The sequence below is a fragment of the Rhinopithecus roxellana genome, chromosome 2, assembly GCF_007565055.1.
Source record: "Rhinopithecus roxellana isolate Shanxi Qingling chromosome 2, ASM756505v1, whole genome shotgun sequence".
In the NCBI taxonomy this organism is placed as follows: Eukaryota; Metazoa; Chordata; class Mammalia; order Primates; family Cercopithecidae; genus Rhinopithecus; species Rhinopithecus roxellana.
In genome coordinates, this window is record NC_044550.1 from 79,156,194 (window position 1) to 79,178,583 (window position 22,390).

Below are 22,390 nucleotides of genomic sequence, written 5' to 3' on the forward strand. Positions count from 1 at the left end.
AAGAGTGGTGAGAGAAGGCATCCTTGACTTGTGCCGGTTTTCAAAGGGAATGTTTCCAGCTTTTGCACATTCAGGATGATATTGACTGTGGGTTTGTCATAAATAGCTCCTATTATTTTGAAATACGTTCCATCAATACCTACTTTATTGAGAGTTTTTAGCGTGAAGGGGTGAATTTTATTGAAGGCCTTTTCTGCATCTATTGTGATAATCATGTGGCTTTTGTCATTGGTTCTGTTTATGTGATGGATTATGTTTATTGATTTGCATATGTTGAACCAGACTTGCGTCCCAGGGATGAAGCCGACTTGACCGTGGTGGATAAGCTTTTTGATGTGCTGCTGGATTCAGTTTGCCAGCATTTTATGGAGGACTTTCGTGTCGATGTTCATCAGGAATGTTGGCCTGAAATTTTCTTTTTTTGTTGTGTCTCTGCCAGGTTTTTGTATCAGGATGATGCTGGCCTTATAAAATGAGTTAGGGAGGAGTCCCTCTTTTTCTATTGTTTGGAATAGTTTCAGAAGGAATGGTATCAGCTCCTCTTTGTAACTCTGGTAGAATTTGGCTATGAATCAGTCTGATCCTGGTCTTTTTTTGGTTGGTAGGCTACTAATTACTGCCTGAATTTCAAAACTTGTTATTGGTCTATTCAGAGATTCAACCCTTCTGATTTAGTCTTGGGAGGGTGTATGTGCCTGGGTATTTATCAATTTCTTCTAGATTTTCTAGTTTATTTGCATAGAGGTATTTACAGTATTCTCTGATGGTAGTTTGTATTTCTCTGGGATCAGTGGTAATATCCCTTTTATCACTTTTATTATGTCTATTTGATTCTTCTCTCTTTTGTTCTTTATTAGTCTGGCTAGTGGTCCATCTATTTTGTTAATCTTTTCAAAAAAACAGCTCCTGGATTCATTGATTTTGGGGAGGGTTTTTTGGTGTCTCTCTCTCCTTTAGTTAGAGGCAGTACAAAATTTTAATGAGACTTAAGGAAAGTAGTAAATTATTTTATTCCAAACCTAAATAATTACATTTGAACATCTTTCTCAAAGAAAAAAAAATAATTGAGTTTTCTGTTATCTGAAGCATAAATTCAGATAAGATACACCTGTTGTTTACCATTTAACAAGCATTATTGTATTCTTGTATGGAAGAATCTCTGTGTTCTCCGGAGGGAAGGAAGGCATCACCCCTCTTGTACCTGCCCTCCAGCCTCCTGTGCTCCCATCTGCTCTAGGCAACTTCCACTCCCAGGAGATGTTTATATTGTACATCACCACAATGATGCCTCACTGACTGCTGATCACCCCCATCCCAAGATCAGGTTAGCTCTGAGCATTTTTCCCTTGAAGAGGGTATCAGTGAATGGATTGCATCTATATCAAGACTCTAAGACTATCAATTTTTGAAGCCTTTTCCCCATGAGATTTAAGAAAAAAAAGCACCCTTTCCTCCCCCTCCTTTTCCACTCTATGTCTCTATTGCTCTGTCTCTATGTTTCTCTCTATTTTATTTTATTTTACTTTATTTTACTTTATTTTATTGAGATGGAGTTTTGCTCTTATTGCCCAGGCTGGAGTCCAATGGTGTGATCTTGGCTCACCGCAAACCCCACCTCTCGGGTTTTCAAGCAATTCTCCTGCTTCAGCCTCCTGAGTAGCTGAGATTATACGTGCCCACTACCACACCCAGCTAATTTTTTGTATTTTTATACAGACAGGGTTTCACCGTGTTGGCCAGACTGGTCTTGAACTTCTGACCTCAGGTGATCTGCCCACCTCTGCCTCCCAAAGTGCTGGGATTTCTCTCTCACTTTGTGTGTGTGTGTATGTGTGTGTGTGTGTGTGTTTGTGTGTGTGTGTGTGTTTAGGTTTAGAAGTCACCATTATTTAAAGGGCCATGTGGGGAAATCAACTCTCTTGCTTGGTTCTCTTGAAATCTCAGGGGCACATTCAGCAGGGCTAGAAATTTTTATTCCTTATAACAAATTCTTTTTTAACCCATAAATTATTCACCAAATTCTAACTGATTAGAGATTTCTAGACCAATGGGAGAGGGTACCTGCTCAATAATGAAGAATTCAATTTATAACGTTTAAGTGCCCAGAGCTTGTTAACATAAAATGATATAGACTACAAATAAAAAAGTAATGTTCCTTCCTCTTATGTAGCTTACAATCTAGTATCTTCTTCAAAACAACAATAATAGGTGATTTAACCCTATTTGGTGAAAAAGAATCAAAGCTGTGAAGCAAGAAATACAAATACCAGTAAGTTCTCCACATAGGAGGGCGAACTGCACATATTTATGACTAATAGCAGCACAGTTTCCTCATGTTTGTTTGGATTCCAACTCACACAGTCATGGAAATCATGGCTGTTAGGTATACAAAAATACTGTATCAGATCTAATGCTTGCTGAGGGGTGGAACTCACTGTAAATGGGACCAGAATGGGAAAGTTTGTGACAGGGTCTACTAGATTCTTAGATTTGGCATGGTAATTTCAGGGTCCATGGGCTGAAGTACTCTGTAGAATTATATAATAATTTTACCAAAAAAAGAGAGAATTAAGGTATTTACAGAGAATTGTGTTTAAAACATTTTTTTTTTTTTAATGTTCTGTCACTGGTCAGACTTTTAAACTGTAAATAGTAACCCCTGAGAAAGAAAACTACAAATGCCAAATATTCCTCCATATAAAACTGATGAAAATGAATACTTTCATGAAGTGTTTCTAAAAAGAAGGAGAACAATGTAAATGCTAACCTATGCTACATCAACTTCAAACATTTGAGAGCCAAAAAGGAAGTAAAAAACTGTTTAGGTTAATTTGGTCATTTTAAAATAATTGAAAGGCAAAGAAGCTGAACTGTCTTTCAGGACCAAACTGCTGGTTGAAAAACTTAGGCTTTAAAACCATTGCATCTGTCAGTCCATCCAGTGTTCTTGTATCAATACTACCAGAGCCCATTTATCATTGCTGTGCTGCAGACAAGGTACCTCAGTTAGTGTGACTTAGGCACCAAACTCCATGACTGTGTGAAAGACCTACCATCTCCCCTTCTATACGGTCAAAACTCATTTCCCCTACTCCCGTTTCCACTCCCCCTCCAACAGAAAATAATTTAAAGTTTTCTTAGTACTATTTTACTTAAATAAGCAAATAATTAGAGATAAGTCTACTTTTTAACAACTTAATTTTATGAGTTATATAGTTAGAAAGTCAAACTAAGTAAGACCTTCACCTGTCTATTACATACTGTGTCTTCTAGTGTGCCTTGTTTGTATTCCCATGTAATAAAGGTACTTATATATCTTTCTTATGGAATTGTAAATTCTGCCCCACCTGTTCCTTATTCTCTCTCTCCTTCTACCCTAAATCCCCCAGATTCCCAACATCCACATTCAATTTGCAAGGGCATGAAAAGGGTGAGGCCTTTGGGGAAAGTGTTTTTCTTCTTAGTTTTACAACAGATAAGTGAATTCTTGATTTATACCAAAATCTCTAGAGATGTAAATAGAATAGTGAGGAACTGATATAAGATATGACATTCTCTCCCACTCAGTAAGTACTTCATAACTCACTGGAGACTTGAAAGCTCCATTTAAGACATTAATACAAAGACTTGAGAAGAATGTCAATAGATTACTTTGCCCACAGATTAAAGAAATACCACATGGGTATAGAATGGATTAATTCCAAAGTTGCTGAGTTTAGATAAATAAATAGAACAAAAGATTGAAGTCATACATATACATATTTTATATCTGTACAATGCACCTTTGTATTTTGAACAGAAACATTTTATGAATAGCACTTAGTTGTATTTTTATAAGGTTTTTAAAAATCCAGTCTTTATAACATTTGATCTTCATTTAGTCTCATCTTCCCCTAATATAAAATGACTCCAAGAAAATATCTGTGACAAATATCCTAGGTTCTGAGTGGTCCTCCAGGTTGACTGGACCAAAGACATTAAGAATTATCTTCAGAAATAAGTGGACTGTCACCACCAAACTGTCACCTCCATGAAAGGAGAAAAGCAATAATTAATCATCTTTCACTCCACAAAGTATATTTAAATTGCAGAATGTAGCTGCTCCCATCAATTTTATGTCAGTAGCTTCTGTCATATTACAGTTCCTCTGTAACAAACAAATACCCTGGTAGTCTGGAAGAATTAGTATGGCTTCCAAGACTTATGCCTTACAGAATTTATGGCACAGCTATGGAGAGGTAATGATCTATTTTTCAATATGATCTCTCTGTCTCTTCTTCCATAAGTAATATGTTTGCTTGATTTTAAAGTAATGTTTCTCTTTCTCCTTGAAATTTATACTTAACCAATAAGCATCACAAAATGCCACTTCTTTTTGTGTGTATAAAAAAGAGGGTTCACATAAGTCAATCATTAAAATGTGTCTTATTATAGTATAGATGGTTTCGATGATAACCTGAATCAAGCTGTATTTAACATGAACTTAATATCCCACTCAAATTTATTTTTAAAAATTAACATTTAATGAATGAAATAAATCATAGTTTGTGAACATATTAAAGTAAAGAACTAAAGGTTTAGCCAACTTTCAGGTGAAAAACAAATGTGAAGAGGACCCTTTGATAATAGTTTAAATATTTTAAGAGCACTAACAACTCAGGTGTTTTTTAGCATGTATGGTTGATTTATTAATAGCTTTCTGGGTAGACCCTTCAAAACACTATTTAGTACATACCCCACGGTATTATATCTTTCATAAAAACTAAGAAAAATCCCATTTCATTTGGCTGTAGGTTGAGAAACACCTGTTCTTCCTTGGGTTAATTCTTCATTCTGTGAAAGTGGACTTGATGTTTTTAAACATATTTCTCAATTAAATTGCATTTTATTTATCTGTGTGTATAAACAGAGCCAAAGGGATGCCTCTCCTTCCCCATTCCCTATTGTTAGCTGCCTCCTGCAAGAGAAAACTGCTAATAATTTAGGAGTTATGTATTTGTAAGCTGTTGATGTTCTGTATTATTCATTAATCTGATTATCATGCTATCTATGTCACTGCTTAAATGTAAAACACGGCAGGGCTAGAAAAAAGAGTAAGGTATTTTACTGTGACACCAATTTGTTTATTAATGCCTTCTTAGTAATACCACAGCCTATTATGAGCAGAGGCCTTGGAATCAAAGTGGGTTTAAATTCTGGACCCATTGTTTACTACATAGGTTATCTTGAAGACTTCCTCATTTGTGAAATATGGATAATGATAGTACCTTCCTCATAGCACATGCCAGAGGATTATCTAAGATAAGGTATATAAGGTATTAGTATATTGTTTTTCACTACAGTAGTCATTATTTACTAACGGTCATTTAATTTACATTATCATTTAAAAATTGGTTCCATAATTTTACATATTAAATATCACATATATTTTAACTGTACTATATGTCTCAATTTTATCCATAAATACATTTAATATATAGTCTAATACCTTGTTAAAATGCAAACATATTACTGTGAATAAAGCAATACACACATATATACCCAAGAATGTACAAATGTGATTATTAATTTTTCCTACGGAATCCATATATCTATTGTTTTAACAACTTTATGAGTTACATAATTAGGAAGTCAAACTAAACAAGAGCTTCACACTGTCTTCTAGTGTTTCTTGTTTGGGATAATACATGATCCAATAGCTAAAAGAAATTTACAGTCATGTGTAGTTTAACAAGGAGATATGTTCTGAGAAATTAGTCATTAGGCAATTTCGTCATGGTGCAAACATCACAGAATACACTTACAAATACCTAGGCGGTAGAGCCTACTACACACCTACGCTCCATGGTATCGTCTATTGCGCCTAGGTTACAATATGTATAGTATGTTACTGTGTGTAAAACTTTAGGTAACTGTACCATAATGTTAAGTATTTATGTACCTAAACATATCTAAACATAGAAAAGGTACAGTAAAAATATGGTATAAAAGATTAAAAATGGTACACCTATAAAGGGCACTGGTCGTGAATGAAGTCTGCAGGGCTAGAAGTTGCTCTGGATGAGTCAGTGAGTGTGTGGTGGGTGAATGTGAAGACCTAGAACATTACCGTACTCTACCGTAGACTTGATAAACAGTGTACACGTAGGCTACAACATTTTAAAAATCTTTTCTTTCTTCAATAATAAATTAACCTAGGATTACTATAACTTTTTTACTTTATAAACTTTTAAATTTTCTTAACTTTTTGACACTTTCATAATAACATTTAGCTGAAAATACAAATACATTGTACAGTTGTACAAAAGTATTTTTTCTTTCTTCCTTATTCTATAACTTTTTATTTTATTTTATTTTTTTACTTTTTAATTTTTTGTGTTAAAAACTGAGACAAAAACACACACATTAACCTAAGCCCACACAAGATCAGGATCACCAAGATGTCACTAGGCGATAGAAATGTTTTAGCTGTGTTATAATCTTATAAGACCACTGTCATATATGTAGTTGTCATTGACCAAATGTCATTATGCAGCACACGATCATATTTGTTTTTTGTTTGTTTGTTTTTTGAGATGGAGTATCGCTCTGCCTTGAGGCTGGAGCACAGTGGCACAATCTTGGCTCACTGCAACCTCTGCCTCTCGGGTTCAAGCAATTCTCCTGCCTCAACCTCCAGAATTGCTGGGACTGCAGGCCCGCACCACCGCGCCCAGCTAATTTTTGGTATTTTTAGTAGAGACGGGGTTTCACCATGTTAGCCAGGATGGTCTCAATCTCTTGACCTCGCGATCTGCCTGCCTCGGCCTCCCAAAGTGCTGGGATTAGGGACGTAAGCCACCGCGCCTGGCCGATCACATTTGTTTTGCCATAGAGCTAGCACATTTATCTTTCCTGTGGAATTGTACGATCTTCCCCCATTCTGCTGGTCCCTCATGATTTCCCAGTGTATTTACTAAGCTTCACAAACAACTGTGAGAATGTTGGTTCAGTGTTGATTTTATATAAAATTAAAATTCATTTTCACATGAAACTAACATAAGTATTTAAAACTGAGTTACATACCTGAATTCAAAAAAGGTAAGTTATCTTTTCCGCTCACACTTTCTGGGGCTGTACATTCACATACCAGGGCACACTAGGAAAAAATATTAAAAAAAAATAGAAAATAATCAAAATAAGAAATAATATTCTTTTATTTTCTTTGCAAAACATAAGGCTATGTACACGGTTCCAAAAAGTTTTGAATAAAATACTTTTAAAAAACTATTTCTAGTTTTATCTTTACTATGAAGAGTATTTAACTTGTGATTTACTTAAATGTATATGTAATGTGCTTATATTATATAATATAGAGGCCACTCAGGGAAAAAATTAAAAAGAGAAAAATGATTATCCCCAACATGCTAGAGATATGTTCCTAGCACACTAAATCATATTTGACAAGCTGAATCATTTTGTATTTCTTTCACCTGAGCTAATTTCAGATCAACAGAAAGCAAATTATTGTCTAGAGTTTAAGTAATTGCAACTTTAAATAAAAGACAAAATATGTTGAAACCACTAGTTATATAGCGCAAAAGATTATTTTGTCTCCAGCAAAACAATGCAAACACTTGCTCAAAAAGTATGAGGACCATTTATAAATAAGCTGATCTGTGGAATCTATAATGAATTGATTAAGCTCCTGACCTTTACGGTACTGTCAATCTCTCAACAGAAAGAGAGAAGAGATACAGAAGAGCACGTGGACATGTTCCTAGTCAATGAACCGTGATGGGAGAGAATGTCCCAGACAATTCCTCATTAAACGTGGTACTCTCCCTCAGCTTCCTATGAAACTATAATGGAAAGAGGAAACAAAATTCTTCTGGCCCCAGGAGTTGGACAAGATCTATTTTCACATAGGCAGGCTCTAGCATTTGTGTCTTCAAATGAGTTTCCTTTTATCTTTAGAAAAAACATGTGGGTGGGGGTGGGGACAGGGAAAGAGGAGAGTGAATTTTCACAGCAAATATACCCCATATAAACAAGTAAATGCAAACATAACAAAGCAAACATACACACAAAAATTGCAGAAAGTTCTTTTGGTGACAAGGTCTGAGGAAACCAGCCATCCTTCTGTAAGTTTTGCATGGCTCTGCTCATGGGGCTCTGAGGGCTCAGACAAGCTTCTCCAAGGTTCTATCAGCCTTGCTTGAGCCATTTCCCCGCTGTTCCGTCTCCCTCCACCTCTCCTTCCCCAGGCACTGGCCCTCATTGAGAATCATGGACACTGAGGTCACTTTTAACAATGGAATGTTTACATTCCTCAAACATTTTGAGGAAGAAGACAAAGAATTCAAAACACTGATTTAAATGTTACTTTCTATTTTCTTAGAGTCTACTGCTTATTCCACAATCAACATTCATCACATTACTCAGTAAATTTTTTGTTGGGGTACAAAAAATGGTTTCATAATTTTTTTATTGAGGTCCTAGTTGACTGAAAGAACGAATGATTGAAAATAGCTCTTAAAATTTGATGTTCTCTAAATCACATTTCTGACCACCCAGAAGTCAGAGGTGCACTTCCTCTAATCCACAGCAAATTTGGAAATGCACTTCCTAAATCACTAGAATGATGTTCAATGATACTAGAAATACATAAAATTTTAATTTCTCCTATTTTCAATATTTCCTTTAATTCTTTTAGCATATACAGGGCTGTTAAAATAATTTTTCATCAACATTATATTCATCATATCAGTGTTCTACGCTATAATCAATAATAACTACTTATTTAGCTCAGAGTCTTATGGCTTACAGCGAAGTACACGATCTGTTTCTCCCCACCCCGTGAATCTCAGCACTCAACTCCAACCACTTCTCCTCGACCCCTGAGCTCCAGTCACACTGGCCTATTTGTTGCTCTTTCAACACAACAAGCATGCTGCCACCTCGGGGCCTTTGCTCTTGCTATTCATGCTACCTAGAATTTGTATTCCTGCCATATACCCCGTCTCACTCCCTTATTTCCTGAAAGTTTCAGCTCAAACATCACATTACCAGTGAATCTTTCCTTAACCAACATCTGGTATAAACAACCTGTTCCTTTCACCCTGTCTTTTTTTCTGTACAGCATATAGCACCAGTCAGTAATATATTACCTGTTATTTTAATTGTTTACTTCCCCTGAAGGTACCATCTGTGTCTCTCTGGTTCATTGCTGAATCTCCAGAACCTAGTAGAATGCTTAGAACTTAGTAGGTGATATTTTTGATAAATGAATGATGATTATTTGCCTACAAATATTCTCTATAAGGTAAGGCTGGTTATAATACTTTCAATTTTACATTTGGAGGAAATAACGGGATAAGACATTCTGAGACTGGTCCTTAGCCACTCAAAGACTCCATCTTTCCTCTGAGCACTGCTGATAAACTACAGTGAAAACAGTACTTCAAATAACAGGAGCAAGATGGCCTGAGAAAAGCAGAAGGTTTTCATAAGGGGATGTATTAATACTCCACTTACACTATTTTTGCTGGTATCATAAATAAGTAAGACATTTTCTTTCCTTTTACAGAAATCACAATCCCTTTGGTCACTAGTGCTATGCTACATTCCAATACAACACAGATCTTAAACTACAGGAGAGACAAGGCAGGGGCTGAACTAAACTAAGCTGCTCACGTGCCTCACTGGAGGATGCTCCTAATAATGCTTCAATCCTGACAGGAAGCTGATCATCTCTGCTGTAGGCAAAGAAGGGCTGTGCTCAATGGGAGGACTTTTCCTGTCTCAATCAATCCTTTTGGCTGTTATTGGGTTTTCTCATTTTTCACCTGATTTGATTATTTGGTTCCTACTTATCCTGTCTCTAATAGTATTGTCTTTGACTACTTCAAAAGTTGTTCTATAAGTTTCTTTCTTTTTCTTCCACAATCCTACACTCTTTACTACATGCCATCTTATTTATTTTCCACCAATTGGCATGGAGTTATATGCAGCCACATATTGTCTCTTCTATAGGATAATTTTTAGCTTTACTTCTTTACTTCTTTAAAGTAAAGTTGACTTCATTTATTCATTTATTTCTGAGTTAGACTGTTTCAGGTACTGGGGATAAAGGAGGGAATGAAAACAGACAGTTTTGTCTCATGAAGGTTAATACTAGTGAGGAAAATAGACCACAAATGAGATAAATTAGTCATATATATATATGACATTGAACAATGACAAGTACTAATGACAAAAATAAAAAATAATGCAGAGAAAGGAGATAGAAAGCTTTGGGGTAGACACTGCAATCTTAGATAGGGTTGCAGGAAAGGCTTCAGTGAGGAGCTGACACTTCTGCATAAAGACTAGAAGGAAATAAGTGAACCACAAAATTACCTGGGGAAAACACTTCAAAGGTAGGTGGAAAAACAAAGTGCAGGGACCTTGAGTTGGCAGTGTACCTGAAACGTTCAGGAACAACAAGAAAGACAATGTGACTGAACCGTAGTGAGCAAAAAAGAGAAGTTGGGGAGGAGGTCAAAGAAGTAATGAAATAGCCGGGGGTGGGACAGGGAGACTCTTGTAAGACCGTATTTGGTCACTGAAGATCTTTGAGTTTACACTTTCAGAGAGTCAAGAAGCTGTGGGAGAAAGACATGTCCTAAGTTACATTTAAATAGGATCACTTTGTTGCTCTGTTGAAAACAGACTGATGTAGTGACATGTGGTGGCAGATAGGGAGAGAAAAGGAAAAAATCAGGGAGACTTTTAAGTCATTACTGTAAACATCCAGGTGACAGACAACATTGGTAGCAGTAAAAGGGCCAAAAGTTGTTAAATTCTGATTTCATTTAAAAGGTGCAGTCAACAGGATTTGCTGACATATTAACTGTGAGTTTATGAGAGGCAGAAAGGAGTCAAAGATTACTCCAATAAAAGAAAAAATATTTTGGATACATAATGCAACTTTCATCTACTATATTAGTTGTGAAAAAAAGACAATTTTAGTTTTTCTTTTGTAATTTTTTCTTTCTACTACTATGTGGTTTTAATGCTTTATCTTCTATTTCTATATGTGCATATACTGAAGTTTGAAACAATCTAATATGGTAAATGACCCTCTGAGCAATCTTCCTTTGATAATAAATATGTATTCATAATATGATTAATGGAAACAAGTAAGAAAAAGAAAGCAAAGGTATGTGAGAAGAAAGAGTTTGGATTTTCACTTATATTTTATTCCATGCTCTGGAATTTAACACTCAAGATTAAAATGTAGTATTTTATATAAAGGTACTATTATGGACTGAACTGTGTCTTCCAAAGTTCATATGTTGAAGCCCCAGCCTCCAATGTGACCATATTTGGAGATAAAGACCTATATTACGGAGGTAACTAGGATTAAAAAAGGTCATAAAGATGGCACTTTAATACTACAGGACTGGTATTCTTACAAGAAAAGGAGAAGATACCAAAACACTATCTTTCCCTCTCTCCCTTCCTTTCTCCTTTCCTCTCTCTCTCCCTCCCTCCCTCCCTGCACTTCCCCTTCCTGCTTGCACACAGAAGATAGACCATTTGAGAAGGTAGCAAGAAGGCAGCCACCTGCAAGCCAAGTAAAGAGCCCTCACCAGGAACTGAACAGGCTGGCACCTTGATCTGGGACTTTCTAGCTTCCAGAACTGTAAGAAAATAAATTCCTGTTGTTTAAACCATACAGTTTATGGTATTTTGTCATGGTAGCCCAAGCTGAACAATATCAGTATCGCTCTTTTATTTACGTCTACATTAGATAACGTGTCACTTTCATGACACATGACTATGGTGCTAATAGAAGTTTCATTCCTTTGTCCCTAGCTCATGCAAACCAATGCGAGCAATGTTATTTTAGGAATAACTTCTATTTCAGTTACTTTCTCTTTCCATAATGACAGTCATTCAGGTCTTAAATCACCATTAGTAACAGATAATATTAATTGATTTTCTATGGATTTTTGTTTAGCAGATGTACAACGGTCCATGCATTTGCAGTTCTAAAAAACACTCTAGGTGATTCTAATTACACTTTGAAAAACACTGAGATAAAGTTATTTACACAATAAATATCCTGCATGTTGGGCCCTACTATATGTCTCAAACATTGATATTCTTAAAGATTGCCAGGAGAGTTTATAGTTACTTTATTAAAAAATTGCAAAAAGGTCAAGGTTTACAAATAATCCAGACAGGGCAGAGCTGATGCCAAAATGTTTGATGTGTTTACCATTTTAGTCAGCTTATGACTCACACACGGTGTGTACTGCCACTGCCACCTTCTATTTCTGGAACAGCTCAGTTAAGTCTTTTTTAAGTTCACGTTCCTAAGCCAGAAACACTATGTAGGATTTGGGTGGGGGCATATTTCTAGGTATCAAGTTCTCCATTTATGAAAAGAGTATAATTCAATTTGCACTACCTTATACTGTAGTGACATAGTCTGGAGTCAAAGGGTGGGCTAGTTTTGAGGAAAGTGGAAAAGTGGCTGGTGATATATTCAGAATCAGAGAAAGGAGTTCTACTTTGAAATGGGAAGTGTTTCCACTTCTGGTTTCCTGGTACACAGTTACAGGTCTAGGCATGATTATCTGCCTGTTTCTGCTCTGTGTCCCCAGTTTAGCTTCCGAATCCTCCTTCCTTGAGCATGATGCAAGTGTTCATGTGATAGTGACAAAGACGAGTCTTATACAGATCTACAAAATAAACAAGGATGGAATGAAGGGACTCAGCACTAAGACAGGGTTTTGAATACGTACCCAAGAAAGTCTGCTCCAAAACTACCACGGCCCCGATATTAGTAAATAACCTGATTTAAACTTGGGCCTTCTTAAAATATTTTTATTATGTGGGATATATTCCAAGGAGAGAAGAGGATAAAAGAGAAGAACAAAGTTTAGGGTAGCAGAGAAGACCCTAGCCTATTCCGGGAAAAAGACAAAAAATTTTTGAAAGAAAATCTTTGGTATTTTTGTAAAGTTAATAATTTGTTAAGTGATGGATAAACACCATCTCCCATACAACAGTTTCCTGGGTATGAAAAATCAAACATGCTCCAAGATAAGAGACACTAAACCAGAAAGTAAGTCACAATGGGCCTTTATTTTTTTTTTTTTAATGCAATCAAGAACGAGACAAAGATGTCCATTCTCACCACTTCTATTCAATGTTATACTGAAAATTATAGCTAGAACAATCAGACAAGAAAAAGAAATAAAAGGTATCCAAATAGGAAAGGAAGAAGGGAAATTGTCTTCGTTTGCTAATAATGCAATCTTTTATGTAGAAAATCCTAATGACACAACCAAAAAAAAAAAAAGTCAGTTAAAACTGATAAATTCAGTAAAGTTGAAGGATACACAATCAACTCACAAAAATCAGTAGTGTTTCTTTACACTGACACCAAACTATTTGAAAAATAAATTAAGAAATCAATCCTATTCATATTAAAAAAAAATACTTAAAAGTAAATTTAACCAAGGATTTGGAAGATCTGTATACTGAAAACTGTAAAACATTAATGAAAAAAATTATAGATAACACAGATACATAGAAAAGTATCTCATGCTCATGGATTGGAAGCATTAATACTGTTAAAATGTCTATACTACCCAAAGCAATATACAGATTAAATGAATCCCTATCAAAATTCCAATGTCATTTTTTCACGGAAATAAATTTAAAAATCCTAGAATTCTTAAGAAACCACAAAAGAGTTGGAAGAGTCAAAGTTATCTTGAATAAAAAGAACAAAACTGAAGGAATCATGTCAGCTGACTTCAAAATCTACTGTAAAGCAAAGCTATCAAAATCAAAATGGCATGTTACTGGCATAAGAACAGACACATTGACCAATGTAACAGGGCAGAAACCCTAGGAATAAATCCACACATATATGGTCAATTCATTTTCAACAAAGGCACCAAGAACACAGAATGAAGAAAGGGCAATCTCTTTAACAAATTGTGTTGCGGACACTAGATGTCCACATGCAGAAAAATAAAATTGGAACCTTTTCTCATGCCATGCTCATGCACAAAAATCAACTCAAAATGAGTTAAAGACTGAAAAATAAGCCCTAAAACTATAAAAGCACTAGAAAGAAAACATTTAAAAATGCTCAATGACAGTGGTCTGGGTGAGATTTCCGTGACATGATCCCAAAAGCACAGGAACAAAAGCAAAAATAAACAAATGGCATTGTATCAAACTAAAAAGCTTCTGCACAGCAAAGGAAACAATAAAGAAACAACTCACGGACTGGGATAAAATATTTGCAAACCATACGTCTGAAAAGGAGCTAATATTCAAAATACATAAGAAACTCAACTCAATAGCAAGAAAACAACCCAATAAAAAATGGGCAAAGGACATAAAAATCACCCGCAAAAGAAGACATACAAATGGCTAACAGATATATTAAAAAATGCTCATCATCACTGATTACCAGGAAAATACAAATTAAAACTATAATGAGATACTATTGCACACATGTCAGAATAGCTATTATCAAAATGATGAGGGAGGCCAGGTGAGGAGGCTCACGCCTGTAATCCCAACACTTTGGGAGGCTGAGGCAGGTGGATCACAAGGTCAGGAGATCGAGACCATCCTGGCTAACACGGTGAAACCCCGTTTCTACTAAAAATACAAAAAATTAGCCAGGCATGGTGGTGGGCACCTGTAGTCCCAGCTACTTGAGACGCTGAAGCAGGAGAATGGCATGAACCCGGGAGGCAGAGCTTGCAGTGAGCTGAGATCACGCCACTGCACTCCAGCCTGGGTGACAGGGCGAGACTCCATCTCAAAATAAATAAATAAATAAATAAATAAATAATAAAATAAAATAAAATGATGAGGGATAAGTACTGGTGAGGGTGTGAAGCAAAGGGAACCCTTATGCACTGTTGAGAATGTAAATTAATACAACCATTATGGAAAACAACACAGAGGCTCCTCAGAAAACTAAAAATAGAACTACCATAAAACCCAGCAATCCCACTCTGGGTACTCCAAAGAAACTGAAATCAATATGCCAAAGAGATATCTGCACGCTGTTCACTGCAACATTATTCACAATAACTAAGATGTGGAAGCAATCTCAGCATCCATCATCAGATGAATGGAAAAAGGAAATGTGGTATATACCCACAATAAAAAACTATTCAACTTTGAAAAGGGGGAAAGTCCTGTCATTAGTGACAACATGGATAAACCTGGATGATATTTTGCTAAATGAACTATGCCAGGCACAAGACAAATACTGTATCATCTCATTTATATGTTGAGAAAGAAAACAGATTCTTGGGACCCCAAACCCACTATGTCGGAAGGAAAGTTAAGATTGGGAACTGAAACACACAAAAAACTGCCTTTGTTTTTTACCCCTGACGAACAGATAGCTGCAATGACAGAAGGCCACATCTCTCCCCAGATGCCCTCATTCACAAATTGCTCACAATTCCCTGTGGGTCCCAACTCTTTCAGAATATATATCCCCCCTATAAAATAGCCTTAATACAGAGTTTTGTTGAATCTCACCCTAACAATGTAAATTAACAGCTTATATTTCCACAGACAGGAGACAAGGATAAGACTAGAAAATCACCCCTCTGCCCACTCTGAGACAAACACATAATTGACTTCTTTTATTTTACATAAAATGTAGATTTACTGAATATTAGAGGAATGTATAATTGACTATTCCTCTTCTCCCTTTCACATATAAAATGTAGATTCACTGAGCACTAATGAAAGCCTCACTGTGTGACCACTTACCTCATTGCCTACCCTCCCGCCTGTCTTTTTCTCTCTTTTTCCCCTCCTGCTTACTCTTTCTCTTTTACATATCGGAGTCCTCACAACCCTTTTTGGAAAAGGCAGGGGTCACAGATGCTCCTCTAATTTGTGCTTTTTCCCAGGTGCAGCCTCAACCTTGGTAACATAAACATGTAAATTAATTGAGACCTGCCTCAGTCATTTTTTTTCTTTTCTTTCTTTTTTTTTTTTTTTTTGGCTTACATTTGTGGAATCTATATGAGTCAAATTCACAGAAGGGCAGAATGATGGTTACCAGAAGCTGGGGAAGGGAAAGTTTAGGGAAATGGGAGGTACTCATCAAAGGGTACAAGTTTCCATTAGCCAGGAGGAATAAGCTTTAGTGAGCTATTGAGCAGAATGGTCACTATATAATAGTCCATTGTAGATTCCAAAATTGCTATAAGAAGAAATTTTAAATATTTTTACCACGCACACAAAATAAGTATGTGACGTGGTAGGTTTGTTACTTAACCTGATTAATCATTCCATAATGTAAATATATATCAAAACATCACATTGTTCCTAAGTATATACAATGATTGTTTATTAAAATAATTTTTAAATGCTCCTTTATTAAAAGGTAGAAATTATAGTGTATAAAATTCATTTTCCTAAAAGAAACTACTAGCAGTTTCTAAGTCTACCACATGTGCTTCAGTAGTCTCAATAAAATAGGCAATTGCATTCCTAAGAAAGAAATTTAGGTTAGTATTTATGTAGAGTTTCTCTGCCTTAGTGAAAAGGAACAGAAAGAAAGACAGAATCCTGGATGCATGTTTATATGCATCAGGCCTTTATTCTGTGTTTCGGGAAGCAGCTTCTCCTTCAGTTGCCATTGTCCCTCCTCCAGAGCTGTTCCTTCAGTGAATACTATTTCCTGCTTCTCTCTCCTCCATTTCATAAGGCACGAAGTTCTTGCTAAATCTGCCCTCCTTCACATAAAGGTGAAATACAAATTAAAATTGCATATCTTTCCAAAGAGGGTTTTGGGAGTAGAGAACAAGTTATTTTGGGTAATAGCCCTCCCAGAATCTTCTGGCATCTCATGTAGAGTTAATTGTGGTAAAATGCGACCATGATCAATACTTTTGTTCCAACTGAGAAGAGGCAGTGTCAACCAGGGAGCTGGCAGGGAAGAGGAAGGTGCTTCTTAATGGAGCATTGCTTTGCATAGTTCCAAGCAAATAGGCCCTCTGATTCAGAGGCTGAAACATACATATTGTATTCCAATTTCAGAGTTGTTGTCTCATTTAGGTTTTGATAATGAGATTTCAAACCCCACAGAGATGTTGGTGAGACAGGCACCTGGCAAAGCTGATCATTTTTAACTTAATTTGTACAATGAGAGGACTGAGATCCTACCTTTTGTCCCTGTACATCTGTGGTGATGTGGTCGGCTTCCCCATCCTCAATCTCCCCCATCTTCACGACACCAACTTCTATGGTGCCAACCACTTTGCCACCATCTGAAGTTCTGCAACAAAAAACACACGAAATGGAAAGGTAAGAAGCTTCTCTCTTCCCCAAAAATATCCCAAACACATTTGTTTCTGAAAACCACTAGCATTGTATTTACTTACAAGACAAAATCTGCATAAAACACAGCAAAACATGTTAATAGGGTAGGTGTTTTTTGCTTTGTTTTATTTTGTTTTTGAGACCGAGTTCCACTCTTATTGCTCAGGCTGGAGTGTAATGGCATGATCTCAGCTCACCGCAACCTTTGCCTCCTGGATTCAAGTGATTCTTCTGCCTCAGCCTCCTGAGTAGCTGGGATTACAGGCATGTGCCACCATGCCTGGCTAATTTTGTATTCTCCATGTTGGTCAGGCTGGTGTCAAACTCCCAACCTCAGGTGATCCACCTGCCTAGGCCTCCCAAAGTGCTGGGATTACAGGCATGCGCTACAGCATCTTGTTTTTAATTTGAAATTAAAATTATTCATGAATGTGTGAGGTAAGAGTACAGACTGTCGAAAAGTAACTCAGGAAGATGAAACCTCCTAAATGTTCTCAGAGGTACCCTCAAGGAAAGAACATTGTGTCATAGATCAATACCCTATTGGGAACCATCAAATCTAAAACAGCATCTATTGTGGCCAAGTAAAATAGAAAAGAGTATAAATATTCTTATCTTCCTCTATGACTGGGCTTTTGGCTACAAAATCTGACTTTGTGCCTTTTCTCTAACATTTTTCTTTATATACTACTAAGTAAAAAAGATTCTCTCCTAGCAAACATAAGAACATGTAAAGCAGAACATAACCCAAAGATCATTTAGTACAACTCTTTACTTTTTCAGATAAAGAAATTGAGACTCAAAAAGATGGAAAGACCCTTCCAAGGTAAGGAAGTGGCAATTTCAGGTTTCTATCGTCTCCAAGTCATCAACAACTCTTTTATATTCAATGATAATAATATAAGATTTTCACCATCATTATTTTTAGCAGCATAAAAATTTTATGTTTAGCAATAATAATGAAAGCTAAAGATAAGTTTAAGAGCCACACTTTAAGATTCTCTAGTTTCCTTTTCTGAGCAAGAAAAATTACAGAATAAATAGTGCCATTATACTGTGGAAACACTGCAACATATAATTATATTTTTCCCTTGAGCCTGTTGTGAAAATAGGTAGCAAGTCACCTCATAGATGTGATGTGTGGCTGTAACTTCTATTTGAGTAGAATTGACTGAATAGTCGTGTGACGTCTCATTTTCTTCTTTAGTCACATCTTTCATGAAATTTGTTTTCAACTTTTAGCTGAACACCAATGTTATCTTTCTTTTAACTAATTCCTTCTAAATACTGCTTCTTTTTTCATTAAAAGTGTCAGAAAGGAGAAGGGGCATTCCTATGAGTAGCTTACCAAAATGCTAATTAAAATAATGAATAAATTAAGTGAAAACAAAAACTGACTCTACTACTAGATAAGGTGCAAATTAAAACACAACTTTTGAATTAGTTTTTTTAAGAAAATTAAAAGAGAACATTTCTGATAGCATGTACACAGCTAATGTCGTGGTGCAATAAAATAAAGAAAATTAAAACAAAAAAATAAAAGTGATTTATTGTTAAATAGATTTTTTACTAAAATATGAAGTGAAATGCTTCTTGGTGATTTTGAAATCAGTGGAAATTATAATATTGACTCAGTTGTTTGAAATTAATATAGAAAGCAAGTATTTATCACAAAGAAGATGTGTGGACAGGTGACAGTATGATCTGTGAAGAAAACTATATTAACTCCAATTCTGGGATGGCTTTAAATAATTCATTATATCATTTTTCTAGTGTGTCATATTCTCATTTGAATGTGACGTAATAACTTGTGATACGTCATGGTGAAGCATGTTTCTGTATAATTCTTCAGTACTTAGTAGTTAAATAAAGCATATAATAAGGACCTTCATGGGTACTACTTAAAAATTAATTTTGTAGATATTTGCAGATTTCTTTTTGAAAAGAAAAAGAAGCGTTGTGTAATAAATCGTATATGTCATATTGTTTAAAAGTGTGAACTCAAGAGTTTGAGTTATCTGCTAGCTGTGTGACTTTGGGCAAGTCATTTACCCACATGAATGTTTGATTTTCTCATTTGTAAAATGGAGATAACAATAGCCTTGTTTTAAGAATTAAATTATAGGAGATGACTAATGTAAAGTGCTCAACACAATGTCTTACATAAGATAATTGCCACTTCCACCCCATCATCCTAATAGTAGTATTGGAACAATAACAATAGCAGCAAAAACAGAATTGCTTCTGTTATTAATGTATTAAATTATATTTAATTTGATGTTCTCAAGAAATTTTACTGAAACTGATATCTGAGACTATAGTAAAAGGCTATAGGATCTCACGGCATATGCATCTCAACAGTGATTAAATGCTCACTGGGGATACAAAGACTTTGTAGTAAGAGGATGTTATGATGTTTACATTCCTAGTAGTGCAGAGAACACAAATTTACTAATTACAGTGCAAGTGAATCAGTCAAAAATACTAAAGTAGATGAATAATCAATGAACTATGGGAGTGAACTTGGAAACTATGGCTCTATCTATTCTCTTTCTTAAAGCATTTGGCTATCTTTTCAATTATTTTCCTTCCTTTTGGGTTTCCTATGTTTCCTTATCTTCTATAGGCTTTCACTTACTGCCTGGGTGGAATCAAAGCAAGGAACATGCTTAATCTAGTGACACTATAAAATTCTAGCATAAATTTTTCCCCAAAAACATTTTGAATGGGCGGCTTTTTTGCATGCCCTAAAGCATGTTTCCTCAATTGAACTTCACGGAAAAAAACAGAATGGTAAATCCAGGTTATAAACCAAAGAACTAAACCCAAGACATCCAAAATATGGTTCACCCTGTCACTGAACTAGAATGTAAAATGTAAAAGCCATTCCCTATTGATTCCGTTATAATTTACCATACAAAGAATACAGATATCCACACTTCCTGCCAATTAGGAGAGTCACAAATGAAATATCTATTTCATGTTTCCAAAGATTTTTCAAAGATGACTTAAAGATTTAGGAAAAACATTCTTAAAAGCTAAATTATGCTTTCAATTTATCACCTTTCAAGTTGGAAAGGCTAGTAATAATAGCTTAATCATTATTCATCACCAAAATTCTACTGAATTTTATCTTATGAAATTTATCACATCTGCATAGAAGATACATTAAAGAGAGTTCTGTGCTAGGAATCAAGAAATCCAGGTTCTGCTTCCAACTCATCCACTAACATATCACTTCAGTTCTCTGGATTTGTTTCCATTACTGCAAAACAAAGAGTTGGTCTCTAAAAGCTGTTCCATACTATTAGCACTCAAACCTCATGCTCTAATCACTCCTGTGATTTCATCATAGGGCATCACAGATTGATATGGACTCAGCAAAAATCTCAGATCAATTCTAGCCTCTCTTCGTCACTCTACACCTTCCCATTCCACTTTCTGTCAGACAAACCAAATGCATGCCAAATCTGGAAAGTGACTTAGCACTTATAACCAAATTGAAAAAGAGCTAGCTTTTCTTATAATATCATATTATATAGGTCATACAAATGTATATAGCAATTATGACATTGGATCTTGGTATGTTTACAAGGATACAAATTTGATTGAACCCAAAATAGAAGTGATCTTCATACTCTTACCTTTCCTAGCAATTCAGGTAGCAGTAAGATGGGGCTGCAGTAATCAATATCTCAATCTACTTAAGGAAAAAACCATGTCATTTCAGACAGTGTATTGCCAGGTCATTACCACTGTTTAATGCAGAAAGCAGAGAGAGAGAAGTAAAAGATAAGCAGTTCATGGCTGCTGCGGTATTTCAATCACAATGTCAAGTTTCTCTTTCCCTCAGAAGATAGACTTAAATATTTAACCACAATAAAAAGATATAGAAGACAAAGATGGGGAAAATTTCAGCAACACAAATCTACACTCCCTTCTTACCTAGGTTTTCAGCATATATAATATATTGGTGATTAAGGTTCTTTAAAATCTGCCTTTAAAATGACTCCCCTAATACTTCCTAATGAAATATTCAATCTCACATGCTAGAACACATAAATATTTTTAGAAGACTAAAGGAAAGGGAATGTTAAACAGTCTTCTAACAAAGGACAATTTAATGATACTTTTTTCTAAACTTCTTTCTCACCTATTCTGCCATCATTAATAAAGGGAAAAAAAGAAAAAAGAAAAACACCTCCAGAAGTGTTAAACAGCAAAATGTAAATAACTTCTTGATTTTGGAAATGCCACAGAGATACAAACCAACAAATGACTCTGTAAACATACAGGGACAAACCGTCATTAGCACTGTCAGTCTTTGTGAATATAAAGCAGTTCTGGTACTATGCACAGGAATCTTCAGCTGTGAGACATGCCCTGCATTTCAACCATCTAGACATGTAACTAGAAATGGAAATCTCACCCAAACATAAAAATAAACAAGGGCCATAAGTAAACAAACAGATTCACTGAGTGAGTGACTGCACCCTGATGATCTTTCTGGTGAATACAATTATACAGCAGTACTGGATTTACAGAGGGCTCACAGAAATTCGATTTATATTTAAGTATGTATAACTAAACACCTCTATTCTGGCTGAAATTCACAAATGTCAGAAGCCATATAATGCTTTCAAATTAACAGTAAAATAAAGCTTTTCAGTATTGTTTAATATTAAAGCTTATACTCTAGGGTTTATTAGTTTTCTGCTCTTTTTTCAGTATAGGCTCACCTTCAGACATTCCATCCATCATCATGAGCTTTAACTATCCTTTTATGAAAATCTACTCCAATCCTATATTCCCAACTTGATCTTGATTTTCTGATCTAGAACTCCAAATTCGCTCTGGTCTCATGACTTTACATTCTACAAGCTTGAGACCTAACCTTTCACTCCCTCAAACCCAAATTCACTCACATTAGTCGCATGTCATTCTCCAAAACTCAAAACCAAGAAGATTCCATCTCTACCTCTGCCTTGCCTTTCCCCCTATCATTAGTCATTAAGCCCTACCTGTTCTCCCTCCA

At 35.6% G+C, this 22,390-nt stretch overlaps 1 protein-coding gene across 4 annotated transcripts in view; it reads right to left on the bottom strand.

The window, feature by feature from the left end:
* INPP4B (inositol polyphosphate-4-phosphatase type II B) overlaps nt 1–22,390 on the bottom strand; it is an 855,326-nt gene that overhangs the window by 226,984 nt on the left and 605,952 nt on the right. For all 4 annotated transcript variants that reach the window (XM_030917305.1, XM_030917308.1, XM_030917317.1 and 1 more), the window contains 2 exons: nt 17,200–17,311; nt 7,066–7,138 (listed from right to left, as the gene is read on the bottom strand). In XM_030917305.1, coding sequence (XP_030773165.1) covers nt 7,066–7,138; nt 17,200–17,311 — 185 coding nt within the window. The remainder of the gene's footprint in view (nt 1–7,065; nt 7,139–17,199; nt 17,312–22,390) is intronic.